The sequence below is a fragment of the Anser brachyrhynchus genome (genome assembly GCF_964034855.1).
Source record: "Anser brachyrhynchus genome assembly, chromosome: 4".
NCBI classification, from domain to species: domain Eukaryota; kingdom Metazoa; phylum Chordata; class Aves; order Anseriformes; family Anatidae; genus Anser; species Anser brachyrhynchus.
In genome coordinates, this window is record NC_137698.1 from 65,535,654 (window position 1) to 65,558,532 (window position 22,879).

General features: G+C 39.6%; 1 protein-coding gene across 1 annotated transcript; it reads right to left on the minus strand.

Moving 5' to 3' along the window:
* Positions 1–7,773: 7,773 nt before the first annotated feature.
* On the minus strand, positions 7,774–21,734 carry OTOP1 (otopetrin 1). The gene is made up of 6 exons (XM_080591988.1): positions 21,392–21,734; positions 17,632–17,768; positions 14,199–14,257; positions 12,241–12,371; positions 9,024–9,970; positions 7,774–8,659 (listed from the first exon to the last, which is right to left on the minus strand). Exons 1-6 carry the CDS (start codon positions 21,675–21,677, stop codon positions 8,489–8,491), a joined length of 1,731 nt encoding a protein of 576 aa, XP_080448114.1. The 5' UTR covers positions 21,678–21,734; the 3' UTR covers positions 7,774–8,488.
* Between the last annotated feature and the right edge of the window lie 1,145 nt (positions 21,735–22,879).

Below are 22,879 nucleotides of genomic sequence, written 5' to 3' on the forward strand. Positions count from 1 at the left end.
TTGCCCATTAACTTACTGTGAGATGGTCTTGCACAAACTGTGTAGCATGGAAACAAACAAATAGCAATTTCTGTTGTAAAAATGGGCTCTGTCCTGAAGATGTCTGGTAGAAAACAGGGACTCAGAGGACAGAGGACAGGTCACTCTCTGCGTGCTCGCTTTTGTCCTTCTTTTAGGAGCAAAACCAAATGTGTCAGCACCTTAGGGCAGCCCCCACTGGGCTGTTAACAGGAAAATATGAGCGTTAGAGATGGAGCAAACATTCTCTCCAGAAACGCAGCTGACATCTCAAAGGGCTGGATGAGTAGCTTGTTGCTGGGCTTCCCTGCTCCTAGTAGGCAGCTGCTCAATGGAAGGGATCAACAGTGGGATGCAGGACCCCCACAGTGGCACTGGGGGACAGATTTGGTCTCGCAGTGCAGCCTGCTGCAAAGGCTAAACAGAAAACTGCAGTGCAAGGTGATTTTACAGGAAAGTCACCAGACAGAGTCAATATGTTGGCAGATCTATACTTCTTAAGAGCCATATAGGGCCAGGGTTAGATTTTGTAGTTCAGGATTTATTTGGGGGAAGAATTCCAGTTTTTAAACACAAGTGGTTGGAATGACCAACTTTGTCACTTTGGGATAAATAGTAGTAAATTACTGTTTTTACTTAGTCTTGCTTATTTATTTATTTATTCCACAAGTAATACGTAAAGTAAAATGCTCCTTTAAAATAAAGAGGTCTCATTCATTTCCATAGCGGCATATCAGCAACAGGGATGAGAAAGTTCTTTATTAAATAGCTATTGCAATAACCCTGAGGACTACTAGTGCTGTTACAGAGCACAGAGCACCTGCCGATGAAGACATCATTCTGCCAACACACAGCAGATTTGTACTGAGATTGACAAAGACAAACTAAAGAGCATTCTTCTGTCCACCGATGAGACAGCAAAAGCTATTTATTCTGAATTGTGAATGGCTGTCTGGATGATAAGCAGAGGCACTTTCTCCTACAGTATGTCTAGAATTGCCATCCTATTGGCTTCTCATTCTTCGACACACCTAACAAGAGGCAAAAGAGAAACATGCACTATTTCAAGGGCTGAGAGCACCCCCTCTAACACTTTATGACCCCTGACACACTGCAAATCAGAGGAGGGAATATACAGGTCAAAAATCATATGCTCCAATATGATTTCCAAGGGAAATACCTCAAATTCTGCAACAAGTCATAGCCACAGTGGATTGGCATAACGGGAAGCCTTGTAACAAAAATCTCCTGTGACATGCTTCCATGGATGAAAAAAGGCAAGGAAGAGTCAGGATCCTGAAAGCATCGTTTGGAGCTGGCCGTCATATGGATCACATCATATGCGATCAGATGTGGCAAATTGGTCAGTCCAGGGTTCATTCAGGGAGCGGCACTGCCCTGCACTCCTCTCAGGGAAGACTTCTGTATAAAGGTCACTGTGAGACCTAAACTTAGTGGAAGTTTGTCCCAGTGATCCTTGTGTAGGTAAAATAGTAACTGAACCTGGTGAGTTTTTCTTCATATTATTTTGGTAGGACTCATCAGTTGGAAGATTCATATATATATTGACTTGCAAGATATGCTAAAAGACTACTTTTGCCTTGGGCATTCAGCAGAGGTGACTGTACATAGGCAAACATAAAATGTGCATTGATCTGAGAAAAAAAAAAAAAAAAAAGAGTAGCTGTAGGCAACAGCAGGTTCCAGAATGTCAGAGCAGAGAATGAGACCAAGGACAGGAGCTATCAATTGAAATATTGTCTAGCTGCTTTCATCAAAGAAAATATTGCAGATCAAATTAGCTGATATTTGTGAACTGTTTGTTGCTCATAGGCTATACTGATTGCAGTAATTACCTACAACAATGATACCCAGCTCTGAATTTTAATTTTAGAATAATTTGGAACTACTTACCTCTGCTGTCATGGTCTTTCTAGTTAAAAATAAGTAGCTACTGCAATTTCTTTTAGTACTATTGACAGACATCTGTGACCTAAAGAGGGCTGGGTTATTTTATTTTAGCTGCAGTTCTACTCAAACAAAAGATAATCGTGAAAATTATATTAGCACAAAAGTTTAACGTTTGTTTCTGCTTTGACAGAATAATTACAAAGGATAGGAGGTAGTTTCCTTCCTGGAGTCATTTAATCTATTAATGATATCCCACTAATTTACTTTGTCTCAGTGTCTGATCCCCACCTAGTGGTGTGCAGACCGTGCCAGTGTCTGTTCTTACCTGCACTTGATAACTGCATGCCACAGATCCAGTTTCAGTGTCACACTGAAGCACATATCCGATGTCCAGTGGAGGCACAACCATCCTTTCCTGATATACTGAAGTTTTAGTTCTGGATTGTTATTGCACTGAAAAGGTTTTCCAAAGTGATGAGCAAAGAAAGGTTTTGAGAGAAGAAAGACACTGGTGCTTGGAAAATAATGTTCTCATAGTACTTTGACTATTATCGTGTCTTATTAAAATCTTTCTCGGTAAGAAGCTATTATTTGATTCCAGCAGGCAGTGATGGAAAATCCCACCTGAGGAGCACTGCTGACTGCAGGAGTGCTCCCCTAACCTCGGAGAGGAGCACCAGGAGGAATGAGGAAGGTATCCTGAAGATGTTGTTATAAAGCTGTTGCTTATCACCTCATAGCTAATAGTGGCTACTTTCCTACAAAGGCCTTTGTCTGTTAGAGTTGGAATTACTAAGTTCAGAAGATGATGGACTCAAGTCTGACCCAAACACCACGTGTGGCTTTAGCCCTAAGTACCTAACAATCTTATTCAGTATATTTGGGAAAAAACAAACAAACAAAAAAACTAACAAACCAAAAAAACAGACAAAGTATAATAGCAGATGAAGGCAGGAAATATGCTATATAGAACAGTAAAATTTCCTTTAAATCTCAGACAAATTAATATTATGGTGTATAACACACCTCCTAAATAATAATAATAATAATAATAATAATAATAATAATAATAATAATAATATAAAAGGCTCTTAACCATTGTCTATTGACATTGAAGTGAGATTTTCCAGAAATCCATCCTATAAAGTTGATAAAGCCAATCCTCTTTTTCAAGATTACCATTAACAATTGCAGCTGCTTCAATTCTGCTTCAGTCCAGATCTCATTTGATTTACATATTCACAGAATGAGGCCAAATCCTTGAGGATGAGGGCTCACAGGGAATAAGCAATCCAATGAGCCAGCTGTATGTACACCGTCTCAAATGTGACAGAGCAAGGTCGTAAAATTAAATGCACATTTAGATTTGCCAAAATCCTTGCTAACTGATTCATTATATACTTACAGGTGTAACTTTAGTGTTATCTCTTCTGGCATTTTCTTAAATCCCTAGTTTCTTAACTATACGAACATAATAGATGTCAGTATTGTTCAGTGAATGGGGAAAAATGCAGAAAATGAAGTTAATAATTTCCTTAAAGGAAGTCAGAGAAGGCAATTTAAAAATGACTGCTTGTATTAAAACCTTGAAGTTTGGGGATCTTTCTAATTTCATGGCTTCTAGGTGCAATTTAATGAAGCACATTGTTTTTGATAATACGTTATATAAGATATGGTCGGTGGATCAACGGATTCATTTTTTGGGATCCAGAAATGAATCATTTAAGGGTATTCGTACATCATTACACACAGATGCTCATATCTTTGTTCAGCCTGTCTTTTGAGTACTGTCAGGTCATACAGAGAGTATGTAATGTTCAAGCAGCATGCAATGGTTTTGCTGGGCTACTTTCTGACCTGCTCTAATGAAACTCCAACAAGGCCATCACAGGCCTAGTTAGACACAGTTAAAATGAAAGCACTGTTTGTAAAGCCATGGACTAGCAGTGTCCAGAAAGCTTAGAGAAAGCTCTGATGAATTATCCTATTAAAGGGCCTTTTCTCTATATCCTTGCAAATGTGATATCTAAGCTTTTGTTAATCTTAGTAAGTAATAAATTAAATTAAAACTTGTATTGGCTACACAAAACTTTGTTATCGAATTTCCAAGCAAGTTGCCTGGCTCACATTATTATGATGATTTAATTTTGCGCTCCATTTTCAGCCAGAAACAACAGGCAAACAATAAAGCTTAAAACTTAATAAAACAAATATATCTTGAAATCTCTTTTAGAACTACAGATATGCTCATTATCATCCTTCCAGGTAGTATGACGACTTCCGTTTGTCAACATGACTACAGGTCAGTTCACTTTTTAAAATAAATTCCTTAGGTCCAAATCTTACTTTTTTTGCATTTCAGCATCTCTTTGGAGTCAGTAATTCAGAGCTGGCTGGACGTAACCCCGCTTTGTTCAAAGCTTTTGAGGGAAAAGGCAAAATAACACAATCAGGATGTACTAAGTGCCCCTGCTTAGGAAAGTCTCAGTGGATTATATCTTGTAGTATTTATTACGTGCTGCTCAATGGAAGAGATAGTCAGGGTTTTCTGAATTAACTAATTATCCTCATAAGGACCTTTAATTCCCCAGTCAGTGGAAAGAAGCATGTACTTAAGTTACTTGGATAATTTCCCTCTCTGCTGTTTTTTGGAGCTGTCTCCTTCTCTTCAGTGACATAGTTCACTCAAACTCTACAGACTGCAAGCGGGCTCTACAACACAGGGATATATGCAAAATGATCATGTTTATCATTGGATTTATTTTAAGTGATTAAAAGAGGAGATTCAAAGGATTGAGACATACTTGTAAATGGAATTCATTTCTTTTTTTTCAGCTCAACCGTGACACCTACACCTTCTTCCATCTTAGATAAAGTTTCATTGACACTGAAAAACACTTGAAAAGTCTATGGTCATGCAAGTTTGACTCTCCAGGCAAGTGCTTGAGGATTGTAGGAATCTTTTGACATCTTACCAGCCTTTATTCTTATACATATATGAATTTAAATGCTACTTAAGCATATATTATTGAATAAATAATATATCTAGAAAGAAAGGGAGGGAGTAGGAGAGTCTAACAGAAGGGCATGATGAATATCTTTCTAATTAACATTATGCAGCAAAAATTTAGAATACTTTACATACCTAATGCACATTGGACTTGACTGAAAAAATCAATTTCTTCAAAAAAAAAAAATCTCTTTTTAAATAGTATTAAATTGGTCTCAAAGGCATTCACTAGAGAGCTCAGAGTTGACAAACTGTCCTCAAGAGGCACCTCAGAAACATAACAATGAACTGTTAGACCTCTCTTGGGTAAGCCAGCTCTCCTGACTCCAGTCGCATGCGTGAGTGGATATATAGGGAGAAATAAACTAACTTAGAGCTATTCCTTAGAATATTTTTAAAACTATGACATATAAGTATTGTGGGACATATTAGTATTAGTATGCCAGGGTGGTGGTGGTGGTGGTGTAGAAGATGTCTGAAAGCAGATGTTTGAGAAAGCCCAGGTTTAACACTGATCAGAGAGCTAGAGATTATCATTCCTGGTTAAAAATCTGTTTCTTCATAAGCTATGTTTCTAAAACATTCAGAAATTCATGAGTTGCCGCTGCACCGAGTAGTTTTACTAAGATCTGGTTCCCTAAGACATTCTGGTTTTGGATAAAACAATATTTGGGGGTTGAATCTTGTCATGAAAACCTCTTATGTCTATTCTCTGGTTCCCTGAAATCTATTCTCTGATTCCCTGAAACAGAACCATTTAAGTCAGTGGGGTTTCATCAGTGCAGCTTGGAATAGAATTTGCTCATTAGCATGGTTTAAGCATTTGCTCACTGCCAGAGTGCTGCCCTAATTCACTTTTATGAATAAACTTTAATCTTAGCACTCAAAATCAATTTATTACCATGAACAAATGAAATTATTTCAATAGTAATGTTGAGAAACAGAAAGGACTAAGTAATTGCAGATGAAATATAACCAAGTACTGATGTTATTTATTTTTGAAACTTCCAAATGTGCGCTAAGTGTTTATAATAGAGCATATGGGCTCTTTTTGCCCCTGGGGATTGGCGAGCTCTGCTTTTGTTGAACACCAGTGGTGGGAATCAGCTAAAGAGCACCACTTTGAGCTGAAGAATGGCATGCGAGCCATCCCACAGAAAGAAACAGTCTTTCTCGAGCTGTTTTTATGACTGCCTGAAAGATGAAATGGAATTTGTGGGCTTACCTAGTGAAGTGTGTTTTCTCTGACACCAGAAGTAGCTGGAAAGTTGTTCCAACAGTTGATTTGGAAGGAAGATGAAAGCTTTATTTGATTATACAAATTGCCCTATTCATTCTACTTAAAATGAAACCAGTCTGAGAGAGAACCAAGTGAAGTGGTTAGAGCTTCATGAAAGAAGATGCATGAAAGAAGGTGAGGTAAGGTTACTGTGTTCAAGGGAAAAGACTACTGTTGAGAATAAAGGTAGGAAATAAAAAAGAGGTGATAAAAGACATGACAAGCAGTGCTGGAGAAAGGCAGAGGTTACAGCGATGTGACCGGGCAGTGACTCCTAAAACACACTCGAAGTCTGACAACTGAACTTGTTCTGCAGGAACAGAGGTGCTCTCACGCTCAGCCTCGCCGGCGGTTAATCTAATTCATATTCAGATGGAATTTGCTTTACCTGATCTGGGTTTTGCAACAGATAGACCAGGTGGCAAAAATTCCTTGGTGTGTTACGGCTGTATGTAGCGTAGGATAGGACCGGAGATTAATTATGATGTGAAGCAACGCCTGGAAGGCATCAGGTCATTTATCTGATGGTCCGTGCTTGCCATCTAGTGGTACAAAGTTAAAACTTGCGTTCTGCTCCGTGAGAGCAAGCTGAAACCTCCTGCCTGGGAAGAAGGCCTGTCCTCTTCCAGCCGGCGGTGACAGCGGCGGCCCAAAGTGAAACCGGCCTCTGAGGGGCTGGGGGAAAAAGGCGGCAACCCCTGATCACAGAATCAAAGAATAATCAAGGTTGGAAAAGACCTCCAAGATCATCTGGTCCAACTGTCCCCCTACCACGAGTATCACCCACTAAACCATGTCCCTAAGCAGCAGGTCCAACCCTTCATTGAACTCCCCCAGGGACAGTGACTCCACCACCTCCCCGGGCAACCCATTCCAATGCCTGACTGCTCTTTCTGAGAGGAAATGCCTCCTAATTTCCAACCTAAATTTCCTCTGGTGCAAGTTGAGGCCATTCCCTCCAGTCCTATCACTAGTTATCTGCGAGAAGAGGCCAACCCCCAGCTCCCCACAACTTCCTTCAGGCCACCCCTGAGCCTCCTCTTCTCCAGACTAAACAACTCCAGTCCCCTCAGCCGCTCCTCACAGGATTTGTGCTCCAGGCCCTTCACCAGAGCACCAGTAATTGCCTATGGCAGAGCTGTTGCTCCCGTTTTAGCGCTCTGGCCGTTGCTGCAGCCTGTCCATCCTAACAGACTGTCTTCTAAGAGTATTCAGGCACCCACCTTTCTACTGCTTTCTGTGAGAAATTCAGGCAACTAACCGTCCTAGGGATTTGAGCTTATGTTCTGACAGCTTGTAAACCAGGCTTGTAAAACCCTCAGCCAGGGCCCTCACAATTTCTATAGGCGTCAGCTGTGCTCTATAGCATCCCTATGTGAGTATATATGATTACTTTCCATCCAGAAGATTGAAGCACAAAGAAATTAGGAGCCCATTAAAACAAAAATGTACAGGGGATATATACCATTGTGGCAACAGAACATATGTACTTAAAACTAAGCTACAAAATGAGTTTTTCTCTTTTAAAACATACCAAGGATGTGTGAATAAAGAGCTTTGTAAAAGAATTAACTTTATTTTGGAGTTATGTCATTTAGTAAATACAAGAGAGGTTCATTAATAGAAATATTTTATCGGAAGTTATATACAGCATGATGTTTAACATACATTCTATTTATTTGGATTTCATGCCATATAGTTAAGAAAATAATAACTATATATATTGATTTTCTATTGCTTTTCAGAAAGTTTAATGTAATTCCCACATCCCAACTAAATAGAAGATGTTTTCATGTTTTTACTATAAAAATGTAGCTAGGAATTAAAAGTTTTCAGAGTCTGTGATTCAGGAGCATCACTCAGTTTAGCAGTCCTTGGGATTTTCCTTCTGAAGTCATACAGAATTTTTTTAACCACTTTCACAGGCCATGATGTATGAAAATAAAGCAATACCAATTATTTAGAGGACAAATCTCAGATGACCTAAACAAAGATTAATGAGATTGAATTAACTTTACTATGTAGAGTCGACACTAATATGATTTTGAAAAGTCTAGCTTGGCAGTAATAATACATATTTAACAAAATGCATGGAGGGAAAATAAAAAATATGACTTGCTATTGGCTATGGTCCCCTCTTTTAGAAATATGTATTGAATCTTCTATTTATTGAGCAGCTGTGGCTATGTTCAGTCACTCATCCACCCATTCATCTGTTATTTGTGTAATTAATTCTTCAATCAATTGTTCACTGAGGGACTGTATATGACCTATGTTTTGCAATTGACTTCAAAGAGTGAGGCAGCTGAATGCATCCGATAGAAAATAGAAAAAGGCATTGCAAGGTTCACAACAATTATCCAAGGTTCAAAGCCAAAAACTATTTCTTCCAGTCCATTGTCATACTCTGGGCGGCACCCAAATGCCGGTGGTATCCAAAGCTGCAAGGAAAGAAGGCAATGCCAGTATTAATCATAAATTACGAGTGACTGTGACCCCACTGACCTGCAATTTAGTTTTGGCAATCTCTAAGTAAGCCCTCCCTATTGTTACCCGGGTACACCAATGGCAAAAGATTTCAGCTTCTGCTGCTGATACAATTTTTCATGGTGATTAAAAAGAGTTTAGACTCTTAGATTCCATGTTTAGATAAATTTTGTTCCCCAAAGGCATATTCACTTATTCTTCCAGAAGAAGTAAAATTTACTTGCTACAAACTATGGAACCATGTAATTTTAATATGAGGCTTGAAGGGTTGGGAAGCTTTCGTGTATTAACTTGCAAATTATGTTCAAAATGTCTTACCGAAAGATTGCATAGGAATAAAAAAGCAGCAATGTTCTTGAGAATTCTCCTCTTGTTGTCAGCCACCGAGCTTCTGCTGTAAAAGGAGAACTCTGAGGCTGAACGCGTGACTGGACTGTTACCCTGACTTGTCTCTTCGTTGGCACCACCACCGCCGTCACTTTCTCTGGCGCAGATGCTGCTGCTGACCAGGCACGGTAACTCCCCAATGTCACGGGCGGCTCGGCCATTGTAAATCTCCTTGTATGAGGGGGTAAGCGATAAAGTGCTCCCCCGAGATATAGTCACTATTCGAAGTGTTTTAATATCATCATTGGCCTTTTCCTGCTCGCGATGTATGGATTCAATGATAAAGAGGTTCTGAATGTATTTCTCAATAATTACTAGGACAGAATAGGGCAGGTTAAACCACGTGTATTTGGGGTGAGCTTGGGCACAGATAATTGCTAGGATTGATCCCCAGGAGAGGAGCCAGGATCCTGCAGCTGTACCAACCAGCAGTTCTGCATCCAGTTTTCGAGCAGGATTCTTTGAGTTATCCAATGATCTATCCTCCAGTCTGTAGATTAGAAGGGCGACAACTCCAGCTGTACACATGAGAGCCAATACAAAGATAGCATGGAGGTAAAACATAGTAAGTGCTAACTCACTTTTGATTTTTGAACGTCCAATCTGAATTAAATACACCACGACTACTGCTATTGTGCTAGTTAACACAATTAGTCCAAAAATCATCCCAACAGTTATGCCGTGGAATTTGAATGGAGTTTTGTGTTGCTGATGGTGTTCTACTTTGCGGCCAATGTTTTTCCACAGGACATAGAGCATCGTGGATGCTAGAATGTGGTACTCTATATTGAAGGGATATAGGTAATATATTCCTTGAGAAAATATGGAACAGAGAGTTGTCGTTGTACAATTGCATTGAGGTGCATGGTCATCTAAAACTAAAGGAAAGGGAGAGATTACATGTGTGCATTATAAGGATTTTTTTGTTTAAAACAAATAAATAAAACATAAATAAAGCAATAAAACATAAAAGGTAAGATTTCAGTCAAACAACACATCATACTCTCCAGTTAGCCACCTAAAAAGGATCTGTGTCATTTAAATCATTAACCTAACATAGATTTTGCCTGGTCTCCAAAGCATAATCTCTAACTCCACTACTCAGCTGCTTAGCAATAGTCACATCATAAGTGAATGCTGCACCAAAGTGCAACAGAGCCTTTCAAATACTACTTTTTTATTATACAAATATCCAAAACCTCAAGGACTTGAGTCCTTGGCCATTTGGCTTAGGTGGATTTTATAGAATATTGAGTAATTCCACCTGTAGGTCAGATGAAGAATATAAAATTAATGAGAAAATGACTCCTCTCATTTTTGTCAGTTATTTACACTAGAGTGGTTTCTAATAACCACAGCACTTTATTAAAAATATGTTTATGTCTACGAAAGAGGTGAAGTAAGCCACAGATACTTTCACTCAATGTCCCAGTATAGATTGAAAGTAAAATAATTAAAAATCTATCTTATCTTTTTGAGAAGAACCTATGAAATCATTATCTCTCTATGCAATAACCTGCATTGTAAGCCCCTAAAACATCTCAGAAAACAAACTGCACATATTTGTAAAATAAAAGTATTTAATGTGTAATCACAAACAAATAACTTAAGAAACTGGAAATTTCCATGGTTTCAGAAGATAAATATTTACTTACACATATATAAACAGAAATGCTGAAAAATATATTTTTAGGCAGCCTAGAGCCAATCTTAGATTTGTGCCTGTAAGTTCATCTTTTTATATTTTGTTATTTTTTAATTTTATAAGAAAAAGATGGGAGAAAGCTGGTATTCATTTGTCTTAAGCATACGCTCGTAAGAAGTGAAAAAAGATTTTGCAGTGGATTATATGTTAATAGCAAATTTGTCTTGTGAATCACTACTTTGCTCCTCGTTATAGAAACTATTTCTGTTTATTCACATTTGTGCAACAATTCTGGCAGCAGATTAATAGGAAATAATATAAGGAAACTGCTTCCATTTAACAGTGGAAATATCAGGAAGAGCCACTAACTTGTGATTAGTACTGATGCTTTTGCTGTACAGCTAAATCAGAGAATCGCAGAGTGGCTGAGGCTGGCAGGGACCTCTGGAGGCCCGCAGCTCCAACCCCTGCTCCAGCAGGGCTGCCCAGAGCAGGCTGCCCAGGACCATGTCCAGGTAGGTGCCTTTTGAAGATCTCCAAGGAGGAGACTTCATAACCTCTCTGAGCAACCTGTGCCAGAGCTCTGTCAACTGCACAGCACAGAAGCTCTTCCTGATGTTGAGAGGGAACCTTTTGTGTTCCAGTTTGTGCCCGTTGCCTCTTGTTCTGGCACTGGGCACCACTGAAAAGAGCCTGGCTCCATCCCCTTGCAAATGGATGTAAAACTGGGGTCACCTTTGTCTTTATCCTTGTGAACACAATAAAAATCCTATCAGGTGGGAGAAAATTACCTGTAGCTGCTGAGAACTTATATTGCCTATTGAAAGCCAAGAACTCCAAATTTCCCGACGCTTCAGTGGCATTTGAAAGCAAAAGTCATCCCCAGCAGTTTTAGTCAATGCTTGTTACCAATTATCTTACCAATGAAGAAGAGTATTTGTAATAAAAAAAAAAAAAATCACCCAGCTAAAAATCTGTGTCCTGAAAAGCAGCACTAATGGATAACCTCCATCCCTCTGAAACATTCCACCCAATTCCATGGCACCACACAAAATTCCATAGGACCACACACCATGGGAAACCACTGTCCTGGGAAAGATTTGCAGGATTATCCATTCTTGGTTTTCTACTAGTAGCTTACAAAACAGTAAATTCTGTTTTTAAAACTACTGTATATAATTTACTTCTCTGATTTACTAATAAAAGGATTCTTTAGTGATGTTATTCCTCAAAAGAATTATTATCTTTGTTTGGAACTTCTGGCATTTATTTTTATTCTGGACCTCATCCAAAGGGGAGATAAATAAACAGAAAATCACAGCCTGAGTCATGTATATGACGGTGATTATACATCACTTTAATTACTATATGAACTGACCATATATCAGTTGACTACCATTTGCCTAGGAACGACTATACAGCAAATACCCAGATCTGTCCTACAGAGACATAGTATTTTGCATGGGAGCAGTAATTCCAAAATGTACCAACACTTCAGCTTACCTATTGTTATGTTCCCAAAACCAAGTGTGATTAGTCTTTCCTTGTGTTCATTCAGTTGATGTTTTGACTCTGTTAACACTCCATTTGTCCACAGGAGTAAATTTGTGAACACAGAATGGATAACCCCAAACCTACAAAATAAGATAATTATTGAAGGAATATGCACGCAGTATATCTCTACGTACATGCTAAAGACAGTGGATTAATTTTCTGTAGACACCACATGTAACACTATTTAGTTGTCAGTACAAGAAAAAAAAAATCATAACCGATCTCTATCTAAAGATGTTCCACAGTAGAGCACAATGAATGTTAGACTTCCAAACTATCACAGAAACATGATGGATTAATGTATTAAACCATAGATAGGATGCTTTTATGCTCTCATATGTGATCTTTATTATTCTTTGGGCTGGACACGTTAATGACAGTGACTGAACGGTCTGATCAGGGTTGTTTTGCGAGTCGCATTTCTCAGCCTTCTGTGGTGCTTCTTCATACTCACTGTGGTTGGTCTGGTCTTTCTTCAGAGAGATAGTACTACCTTGTCTAACTTCTAATCCATGCATTTTTGTCTCCTGGAGAAAGCTGAAGTCAACAGAGGGCTTTATCCCATTCAGACTACTGGTAAATGAGGCTAAGTCTCCAAGTGTCTTTGAGAGTCCTTGTCTTGGACAAGCCACTTCATGGCTTGGTGAAACAAAATGGCATCAGAGAAAGAAGTGGGTTAATGATTCTGAACTTTCTAGTAAAACCCAGGCAATAATTGTTCTCAATTGACCAGCACTTCCCCCCACATCTCCCTTTTTTTTTTTTTTTTTGTAGAAGGCCATGGTACCTATTTCTTGGGTACAATCCTTTAATCTGCCATTTTGCCAGACGTTATTCTCTTGTACCCAAGGCTGATAACATTCCTTCACCAAGAAACAGTTCTTTATTACTGCACTGTTTGCAGAGAATGACCTGAATGACTTGCAATTAGGTATTTTAGAAATGGTACTTATAAACAGAGATGGTTTCACCAGCTAACGTTGCAAGCCTTCCATAATCATTCCACTTGTTGGCATGAGCCTGAAACACTTACCCAAGGGAGCAGAACAAAAGTAGAGCCATCACTACAGCTGAAGTTTATGAGTAAGTTTCTTTTACTTCCTATAGAAACTGGCCAGGTTCTTGATAATTTGAGATTAATATTTTAGAAGCTAATATCCTTGTTTATTTGCATTCTATGTGAAGGCATTAATATATACTAATTCACATTCTTACAAAAACGAAAATACATCAGAGCTGGCTTTGCTGCCTCAAAGACCAGTCCTCAGCTCCATAACAAATAAATGTATTCATCTGTTTCAGAAGAGACATTAGTTACACCATGAGAACCAAGTTCTGGTGTCAGAAATAAGAACAACCCTTACTGATTTGGGTGTATACATACTGCTGGAAAGGTTGTGTTTCTCTGTGTATTTGCATGTTTGCAACTAGTTCTGAAAGGTAATTTCCATAAAGGTCAATAATAAAAAAAAAAACAGATATACTGCACTGGCTGCAAGTTGCTGATGCAAATTCCCTTTCACTATCTTCAGTACGAAGAAAACTTCATGTAGTACATGAAGTACTCAGACAAAAATCTGGTGCTTCCTTCCTCTGAAAAATGCATGTGACACTGTGGTATCATACATTGCGCTTTCCCTCTCTCATGATAAATACATATTTATTCTGTGACTATTGCATATTATGAGGTATGAGCACAGTTTAAATAAAAAAGAAAAAAGAAAATAACTCAGATTAATGATTATCTTCTCAGTTGGGTGAATGGAGTCACTGTCTATTTATATTAACACAACTGAGAATCAAACTCCACAAGTTCTCAATGTCCATGATACAGTAAAATTGTAGGTGTTCAAACATGGTGCAGACGTACACCTATTTGCATTCCAGATGAGGATCAGATACTTTACCTTTCAAGTGTTTTGAAAGACTGGATAATATCCTTTGCATGACACCAAAGAAAGTACACCTAAATTAAAGGAATACAGAGAAATGTCATTACACTAATGAATATGTATGAAACAGAAAAAGGAAAGTATATCTGTAGGCAGAAACACTGATTACATCCTCTGATGATTTAAACTGAGGTGGCTCCATCTCCACACATGTGAAATTATTCTTATCTCTTCCAACATTCAGCCAGAACCTGGCTGGCAGGAGGAACCTAGGATTTCTTATATGCAAAGACAGTGGCTCAATAATAGAAAGTTTCAGTATGACTCACCAAAACATATCGTGCTTCTGTATCTGCAGAGGCTTTTATTTCAATGGCAAAGGAAATAAAACTGCCAGCTGTAGACAGCACTATAACTACTGCAGGGCGTGATGACGCTAAATTTGAATAATTTCCTAAATATATGAAATTTTGTGGAGGGAGAAGGACGTGAAAGGATTCCAGACTTGATTAATAAAACAAACAATGGATGACCAGGAAGCAAGAGAAAAGGTCATTCTATCAGTTTGAGAGGTAACCGCATTAGGAGCAACAAATGCAGTTGCACTCAAATGTAGTGCAGGAAGCTCAAGCTGGAGAACAAAAGAGACAGAACAGTATTGACTTAGCAAGTAAAGGGGAAAGAAGTATTAAAAGTAGGAGTCTCTGTGGGAGGATAAGGATACAGATTGTTGCTAATACAAAACCTGTTCCAAATCCTGGTAGGTGCAAGCAGAACCATAGCCATATTCCTCAGGGATGTTAGGGTGAAACTGGGAGTCCTATTTATTCAGAAAGGTTCCTACCTTACTGAACTGAATAAATAGTATGTAAGTATCAGGATAGAAATGGTCCAAAGGGTTTGTCTTAGAAACCTGCCTGGTGTGGTATTTCTGAAACGGTCTGAAAATTGCAAAAAACTTTGGGTTCTTCTGCAGCAATTACAGTGACTGGACTTCCATTTCCTCACTGCGCACATTAATAGGGAGCCTCCACAGCTGGTGTTGTCTGAGACATTCAGTACCTGATCTTTGAGAAAGCTAGGAACATGCAGTGCTCTGTGGCACCTACTAGAAGCTCAGGACACACAAGACACTTCTGGACTTGAGCTCACTCAGCCAGTGCAAAACCAGGAATCCGGCCTCCTGCCCTCCCCACTAATAACACGTTAATTCAATCACCCAATGAAGCATTTATCTCAACAAATTGTCATAAATACAAAAATACAAGATGCCGTGGAAGTTTAAATTGAAATCAGCGATTAGCACCGTAGCCTCATCTATGCCATGTTCAGATGGCAGTTCTGGGATAGATGCAGTAAAATCTGACAGCAGATGTGAAAGCATTCTTCAACACTTAAGAAAAGGAAGTTTAGAAGCCCTGTTCAAACACTGAAGTCAAGAAAGTTGAGAGAAAATAGGAATAGAAAAATCAGTAAGGTAGAGAAATGACAGAAAATACAGTTTTTGCTCCCAGAGCACACATTGTCTCAAAGGGACTTCTGTCTGCAGAAGAGCTTAACGCAGAGGCAGTGGAAATCAGAAGGTCGGTGCTAGTTCATTGTTTGCACAGTTACAGTGTGTATTTGCTCATTTATTGGCAAGTACCAGGATGCCTCGTTAGAGTGAAATACAACAGCATCCAACACGTATTCTGCAGAAAACAAATCCTCAGGTTTTTAGATGACACGTAATTAGGAATCCTCTGCACTGTAATTTTATCCTGTGTTTCAATGACATTATATTTGTCTTAGGCAAAAGGTGTTTGATAAATTACATCCTTTACCTTTCCTTTGAGCATTCACGCTAACACTCAAGATTTCATTTTAAGCTAAGTAAATGATAAAATCAGCTACATTAGTGATGTAATATGATGTGGTGTAATATTAAATCAGAACGATGCAATATTAAATCAATATTAAATTAAATATTAAACAATAAAGAGTGATGTGATTAAATGAGAATGTCCCTTCTCAGGGAATTGGACGTTCCCTTTGTTCAGGTCAGTCTCTTCCACATTCTAGTTCACAGTAGCTAGAAATCTCACCAACCCCAGGTTACTGGATGCAATGAGGAATGCTGCATGCAGATCAGCAGGAAAGGATTTCTTGGGTTTGTCTGTCAGAGGTAAAGCAAAGAAGCTGTTCCACATGGAGAGTGGATTTTAAAAGAAGTGAAATTATGACTACCTCCATCAAGTCAGAATTTCATCCTCAGATAAAAAGATGGAAGTCAGAGTTACCGCTCAAATTTCAATGTTTTTACTGTTAAAGAAAACAGAATAATGTAGGTGGTTCAACTGCTTATTTACTTGCAACCACTGCTAGGAAAATCATTCTTTTCTCTTCTGTTCTTGCTCTTATCACTATGTTACTTAATCATCTTGGAAAGTGCATTAGATGACCTGGCTCTAACGGAGTATCTTATTTTAGTGGCTTTTCCTTTCCCTCTTTACCACAAGTCTGCTCATAGGGGCCCACAGGAATTACAGTTTTAGATTATCCTGACAAGAAAGAGGATGATAATCTAAATCTTCACCTTACCATAAGATGTATCTGGCTCTTGCAGCTACCAACAATTCTCACTATCTCTGCCTTCACAGACTGGCTAACAACCTGTGACAGAAGAACTGGAAGCTGTTCATGATTCAGGTATTCAAAATAAGGAAAACTATTAGGAAAACTGGCCAGGATCCTTTTGTTCCATCATGTAATAGAAGAAAGGGCAACATTTATTCATTCAGTAAACAATCGGCTATGGAATATCACCATATAATACAGAGACAAAGCCTGAAAATAAACAAACAGCTGGAATATTTTACAGGAGTCAGTGACTCCTGTCATGTTTTCTAGCGTGCAGCCACTGATAAGTGTAATCAAATGCTTCTGGAATGATCTGCGTTCTTTTGTTACAGGAAAGATGTGCAAATGTTTTTATAACCCACAAGGAAAGGGGTTTTGCCTGTTTGAAGTATCAGGCATCCACCCCTAATTATACTGGGATATCAGACAGATTGAACTGGACTTGTGTGGCAAGCTGTAGATATAGAAATAAGTGAATTGTCTTTAACCAAGCTGCTCATTTCTGCCAGAAAAATTCTGAAAATTTTGTAGGTAACTTAACTAAAGAGCATGTCATTTCAACTATTGATAGCATTTTTGATTACTTCTATTTTGAACTTCTTTTGGGGGAGTTTTATGGCTGAGCAATTACTGAAATTTCAGGTTGCCAAGGCTGAATTTGCACATAAAGAGGTATACATGCACAAGAACTTAACCCTCAAAATCATCCTGTGATATGTTTAGAAATTAGATTAGTGTAAAATCCATGATGATGAGAAGAAAAAAAAAAAAAAGATATTTTTGGTAAGAAGTATAGATATAATATAAAACTGCAACCAGTGTCTTTTACCTGTAAGATGGTGTGCGCTGCATGGGTAACAGGAAAAATGCCTTCAGTTGGTGACAAACAGTTTGAAAAATCAATATAGTATCCAATTTTAAAAGAGTCCAGAATTAAAGTAATCACTGCAAATAAAGTAATCCCACCTACAAATGAAAAGATATTAGAAAACATCAATGTACAGTTGTACTGTCTAGAGACAATCCGTAGCACTATGCCAAAATCTTGTTTAGAGAAATAATGATAGATCAATACTCATATTCTTGCTTAGGGAGATAAAAGTGGATCGAGTTCATGAAGATAACCGACTCGATGTAACAAGACTCTCTAATTTGTGAAAACCTCTGCCCAGTGTATTACTAAAGCACATCAAGGCACACACCCAGCACAGGCAGTACGGAGGAGCCTGGACTTGAAGACACGCAGCGCCTTGCAGATGGCTCCCAGCTCCTTGCAAGATCAGCCTCCCAGGTAACTGTAGCACCAAAGCAGCCATACAGCGCGTGAATTAATGCTCCATACGGTCACACAGCAAACTATACAACTCAAGGGAGTTGAACAATAATGTTACAGTCTCTGGACCCAAGAGCGCTACAGCGGGCAGTAACACAATCACTTGGTATGCCAGCGCCATTGTTGGGGAGGTTACACTTCGAGTCAGAGACCAGAACTGCAGTGAGCTGTCTGGTTTGGTTTCCTAGAAAACAACCAAATGATGAAAACCTATCTTAGTATTATATACTAATCCTAAATACTTGATATATACCAATAATTAGAAATAATGAAGATGATTCCACCATTTTGCTATTTCTAAAGTTAAAGAATAAAAAGAAATGTTTTTTACTGAGCATTAAGTATTTTTTTTTAAATGTGGATTTTTTTTCCAAATATTCATTGAAATCTCTGTGTTTTAGGAGATCCAGAATAGGATTTTCAGTATTGCAAAGTGCTGGCTTAATTCTTTCTATTAGCCATCAAGAAGCAGGAAGCTATAATGATACAGTTGTCAAAACACCACTCTAAACTTCAAGTATTGTTTGGGTTTTGATAATAGACAACTTAATACAAGCAGGAAAAAGATATATGTTGAAGTCTGCCTAGGGCTGTGTAAGGTGACTAGCTGCCCATGCTTTGAACAGAAGCTGTGCTGCTGGAGAACGTAATAAAATAAAGCCATTTGTGAAGCTAATTGATTTTCCTTTTGAGCTCTCTGGCTGGCTGAACTTCTAAATGATGGCCACAGAGCTTTGCACTGCAGGAGAGTGTACTCAGGGGATAACATCTGGGGTAAGTCAAGGAAGAGAGTCTACCTATATAAAGCCTTCCTAAGCTTTCCTGTGATTATTTGGGTTGCGATAACCTCACCTTACTAAAAAACTCTTTTCCCACATTCAGACTATAGGAGTGGTTCTTGGTCTGCCACACAAGCTGGAAGAGAACCGTGCTTTAGGGTTCACGTAGTTCACATCTTGGTACGAAAATGATCCAGGAAACCTTTCTGTGAGCAGTTTTTGTGAAGTGGCCATTTGTCCTTCCAGCTTTGTTAGCTGTGTGCAAGGACTCTGCCTTAAGAGGTCTTTGTTAAGCCATTCTTTTCCAATATTTCCCATAGCAAATGGATACAAGTAGCCAGCTGCCACCGCTTTTACTAAAATGATATTCACAGTTTGAAGGGCATCATGAAAATATTCTGAGCCTGCGTTTACATTTTATACCAGGTAATTCATGGGTATTTTCTCCAAAGATGAGAGCAAGGAGACATTCTTCAAAAGCAGCTGCTCAAGTTACTCAAGAATTGCCAAGAGCTTTCTGTGGAAAGACTTGATGAAAATTTGTCCTTTCCCCTCGTTTTTGGGCTTCTCTTCCAGACAGAAGATTTCTGTGACAAGACCACTGAGACAGAGGAGGGCAAGAGGGTTCTTAGCAGAGGAATTGCCACCCGAGTTTTTCCATAGTTCAAATAAGTTTTCTCTTACCAATACAAGACAAAGGAGTTTTAGAGAACTGTTGTAACTACAAGGAACTCTTAAGAATAGGAAAGTGTAGGGCTTTCCCTAAGGGCGAATTTGTTGAATTGCAGCATAGACATCCAAGAGAAGCTGTGGGAGGCGCCACAGCTGGGAACATATTACAAAGAGCAATCCTTTGCTGGTAAAAGAAATGGATAAGGTAACCTAGTAGTGCATTTCAGTATCTTATTTCTAAATGTCTGTGACTCCTTATATTCTGTAGGACAAATGAAATGCTGTGATTGCTCTGCCAAAAGAAGAAAGGGCAGGGGGGTTCTGTTGTTCTTACCCATGTTAAGCAGTATTATTCCACACTTGAGAGGAGAAAGCTGCTCTCTGTAAGAAAAACATAGCCTGGTCCAAACTAGGATCAAATTAAACCTTGCAATAATGAATTTCAGTAAATTTCACAAGAAAAGAACAAGAAAATGTAAGCCACGTAAGGTAATAAATGAAAAATGCCTGAGAGATGAGGATTATTTTGGAAAACGGTGAATAATCAAGGAGAAAACAGTTGGTACATAACTCCATAAATTTCAGGAGAGAGTCTACAATCCATGATTTTATCGTTAGACATAAAATATAAAATAAGCTTAAAAATGACCCTGAGCTATTTTTATAGCATAATTGTTAACAGTGCAAAGAAAAATAAAAGACACAAAGACACGCAGCACTGAGGACAAACCAAACTTCCACAACACAACCTTACTTCTCAAACTAGCCAGATTTTAGATTTAGATTAATTTTTCATTAGCTGCTGCTGCGGTGACTGATTGCTGTATCTTTGCTATGAGGAAGGAAATATTTTATGGAAAAACTGCCTTATAGCACTGCACTGAACACACTTACTTTCCAACCTACTATTTATAGTACCGAGACTGGAAGAGCGGTCGATAAAAGTGGGCTTGCCTCCTCCTGTACGTAGTGCTGAGCCGAGTTGTTTCCTTTCCCTGGGACCCAGACACACGGCATTCGACACGACTCTGTGCCGTGATCCCCAACCACCTGCTCTTGATACATCTTTGCGTCCTTACTCCAGTAAGTACCCAACCCTGCAGATAAGGGCCATCACATCCTACCACCAGCCTTGCAAATTTCCTACAAGCTAATGCTACTTTTAGCTTTTATGCTTACATATTTTACATGCTATACTATAAACTGCTCTGGCCAAGCACATTGTCCTCTTCTAACTCTAGATGCTTTCAAGGTTTTGACGGTTGAATTTGGTGATCTTGAAGGCTTTTTTTCCAACCTACATGATTTAATAGTTGTAAGGCATCACTGTACAGGTACAAATGGGAATCTCTGAAATACTTCGCTTTAGAGAGCCCTCAGGGACCTTTTGGACTGCTGCTAGTATAAGGAAGTCGCATTGCATTGCCTGGAAAAGGTGATAATTCCTCCAGGAGAGTTGCACAACACCTTAATAATTACCCCTTCCAAAATCTGTCTTTTTAAGTGCTGCAACACCTGCCTGATGCCAGGGGTGAAAGGGAAAAAAGGCTCTGTGGCTTTCAGTGTTGCGAACGGGCCAAACGGGCGGTTGGGAAGCGAATACCTGTAGCAGACAGCTTTCCCATATGGACTCTCAAAGTGTTCAGCTTCTGCTTGTATTTAGAGTGCACTGCATGTGCACGGGACCATGAATGCCAGGATGTCTCCTGGTAGGGACGGAGAGGTAACGACGTGGTAGCAGAGGCAGATGACGGCACGGACATCCCATGCCCGGTGCCACCGTGGGTACTGCAGCCAGTACTTACACTTGAGCCAGCGTGCTCCAGCGTGCGTGTCCTTGTCACGGATCAGCCTCCTCTGCGTGCAGCTCCTGCACAGGTACCACAGCATCCACAGCAGCTGGATGAGCATCAGCGTGATGAGGTAGGAGAGCAGGTGGCTCTTGCTGATGCCCACGGCGTGCACCGCCCAGGCGAAGGTGAGCAGCAGCCCGGCCAAGAAGAGGTTGATGCCGTACTGGCTGCTGAGGATCTCGGCGTTTTTCTGCGGGCAGCTCCCGCCGGCGGCGGGGGAACCGGTGCCCTTCTCCATCTCCCGGCCGGGCGCTGCCGGAGCCCCGGGGCCGCCGCAGGCCCGGCCCCCAGCGGCGACCGGGGGCGGAGCGGGGCCGCCGGCTCCCCCCGTGCCTCCCTCCGCGGCGGGGCCGGGGGGGCGCCGAGGTGAGCTCCGCGCAGGGGAAAGCCGAGGAACGACCCTTTTTTCTTTTTCCCCTGACCTTTAGTAAGTCCCGTTCTGACAACGGAGCACTGCAGTGATTGCTAGGAACTGGTAGTCGCTACCAACGGCGAGCAGCAACCGAGCTCAACGAAGCAAAAGCTTTCACAGGATTTAATTCATTTCTTATTTATTCATTTTCCCTACTTCTATACATATTTTTTTACTATATACATGTCAAATACTTAGTTCTAACTGTGCCCTATATATATATATATTTACTATACACATGTCAAATACTTGGTTCTAACTGTGCCCTATAGCCAGGAGCTATGAATGTGTTCCAACCTCAAGGTCTGGAGCCCCAGTCGGTTGCCTATGAGGGTTGACAGGAATTTATCCCAGTGTAAAACAGAAAATATTTTAAATGGCATTTTGGTTGCGTACAGCACAAATTGTCTTAATCCTAGGTATTCATGTACCTAGCCATGGTTGGAGGCCAAATACGACGATAGACTGGTCCTTGTTCTGGCCAGGCAGGTCTTACATTTTTACCTTACATCTGCTGGTAGCATATCAAATATACAAAGCATTGTTTCTTTTGTTTTTTAACTGTATGACCTATGCCTCACATGAAATTAAACCACTAATTCAGCTACTTGGAAAAAAAAAAAGGGAAGAAATGAAGAGACGGTATCGATCTTACACTACTTCCACATGCAGAACTTACTGAGGATTTAAGCTTTTTCTCTTCTGAAGCCAAAGTACAAAAGTAACAAAGGACATTTCTGGTAACAGACGAACAGTTAAGCCTTCAGTCACCTCTAGCCCAAAACTACATCCATCACTTGTAAAGCTTGCGGAAATGCTAAGTTCTACTTTTATCTTATCTAATTGTTAGCCTTAAAGAACAACTAAGGAAGATGTTTTCATTTAACAGAGCTTCTATGCATAACTGTGATAAATAATCTTCACCGTCTAGGCTTTTTTATTTTTATTTTAAGGTGATTCTAAAAGACGCTTGTCACCATGAAGAAAAGCTCTTTGGTGCTGGCACAGATTCTCATCCTCAAATGAAA

Coding starts and splice junctions, on each gene's coding strand:
- OTOP1 (XM_080591988.1), bottom strand. CDS start 21,677: ATGGAGAAGGGCACCGGTTCCCCCGCCGCCGGCGGGAGCTGCCCGCAG. Junction 9,971..12,240: donor TTTTGGGAACATAACAATAG/GTAAGCTGAAGT, acceptor CCTTTCCTTTAG/TTTTAGATGACCATGCACCT. Junction 8,660..9,023: donor TATTCCTATGCAATCTTTCG/GTAAGACATTTT, acceptor CTTTCCTTGCAG/CTTTGGATACCACCGGCATT.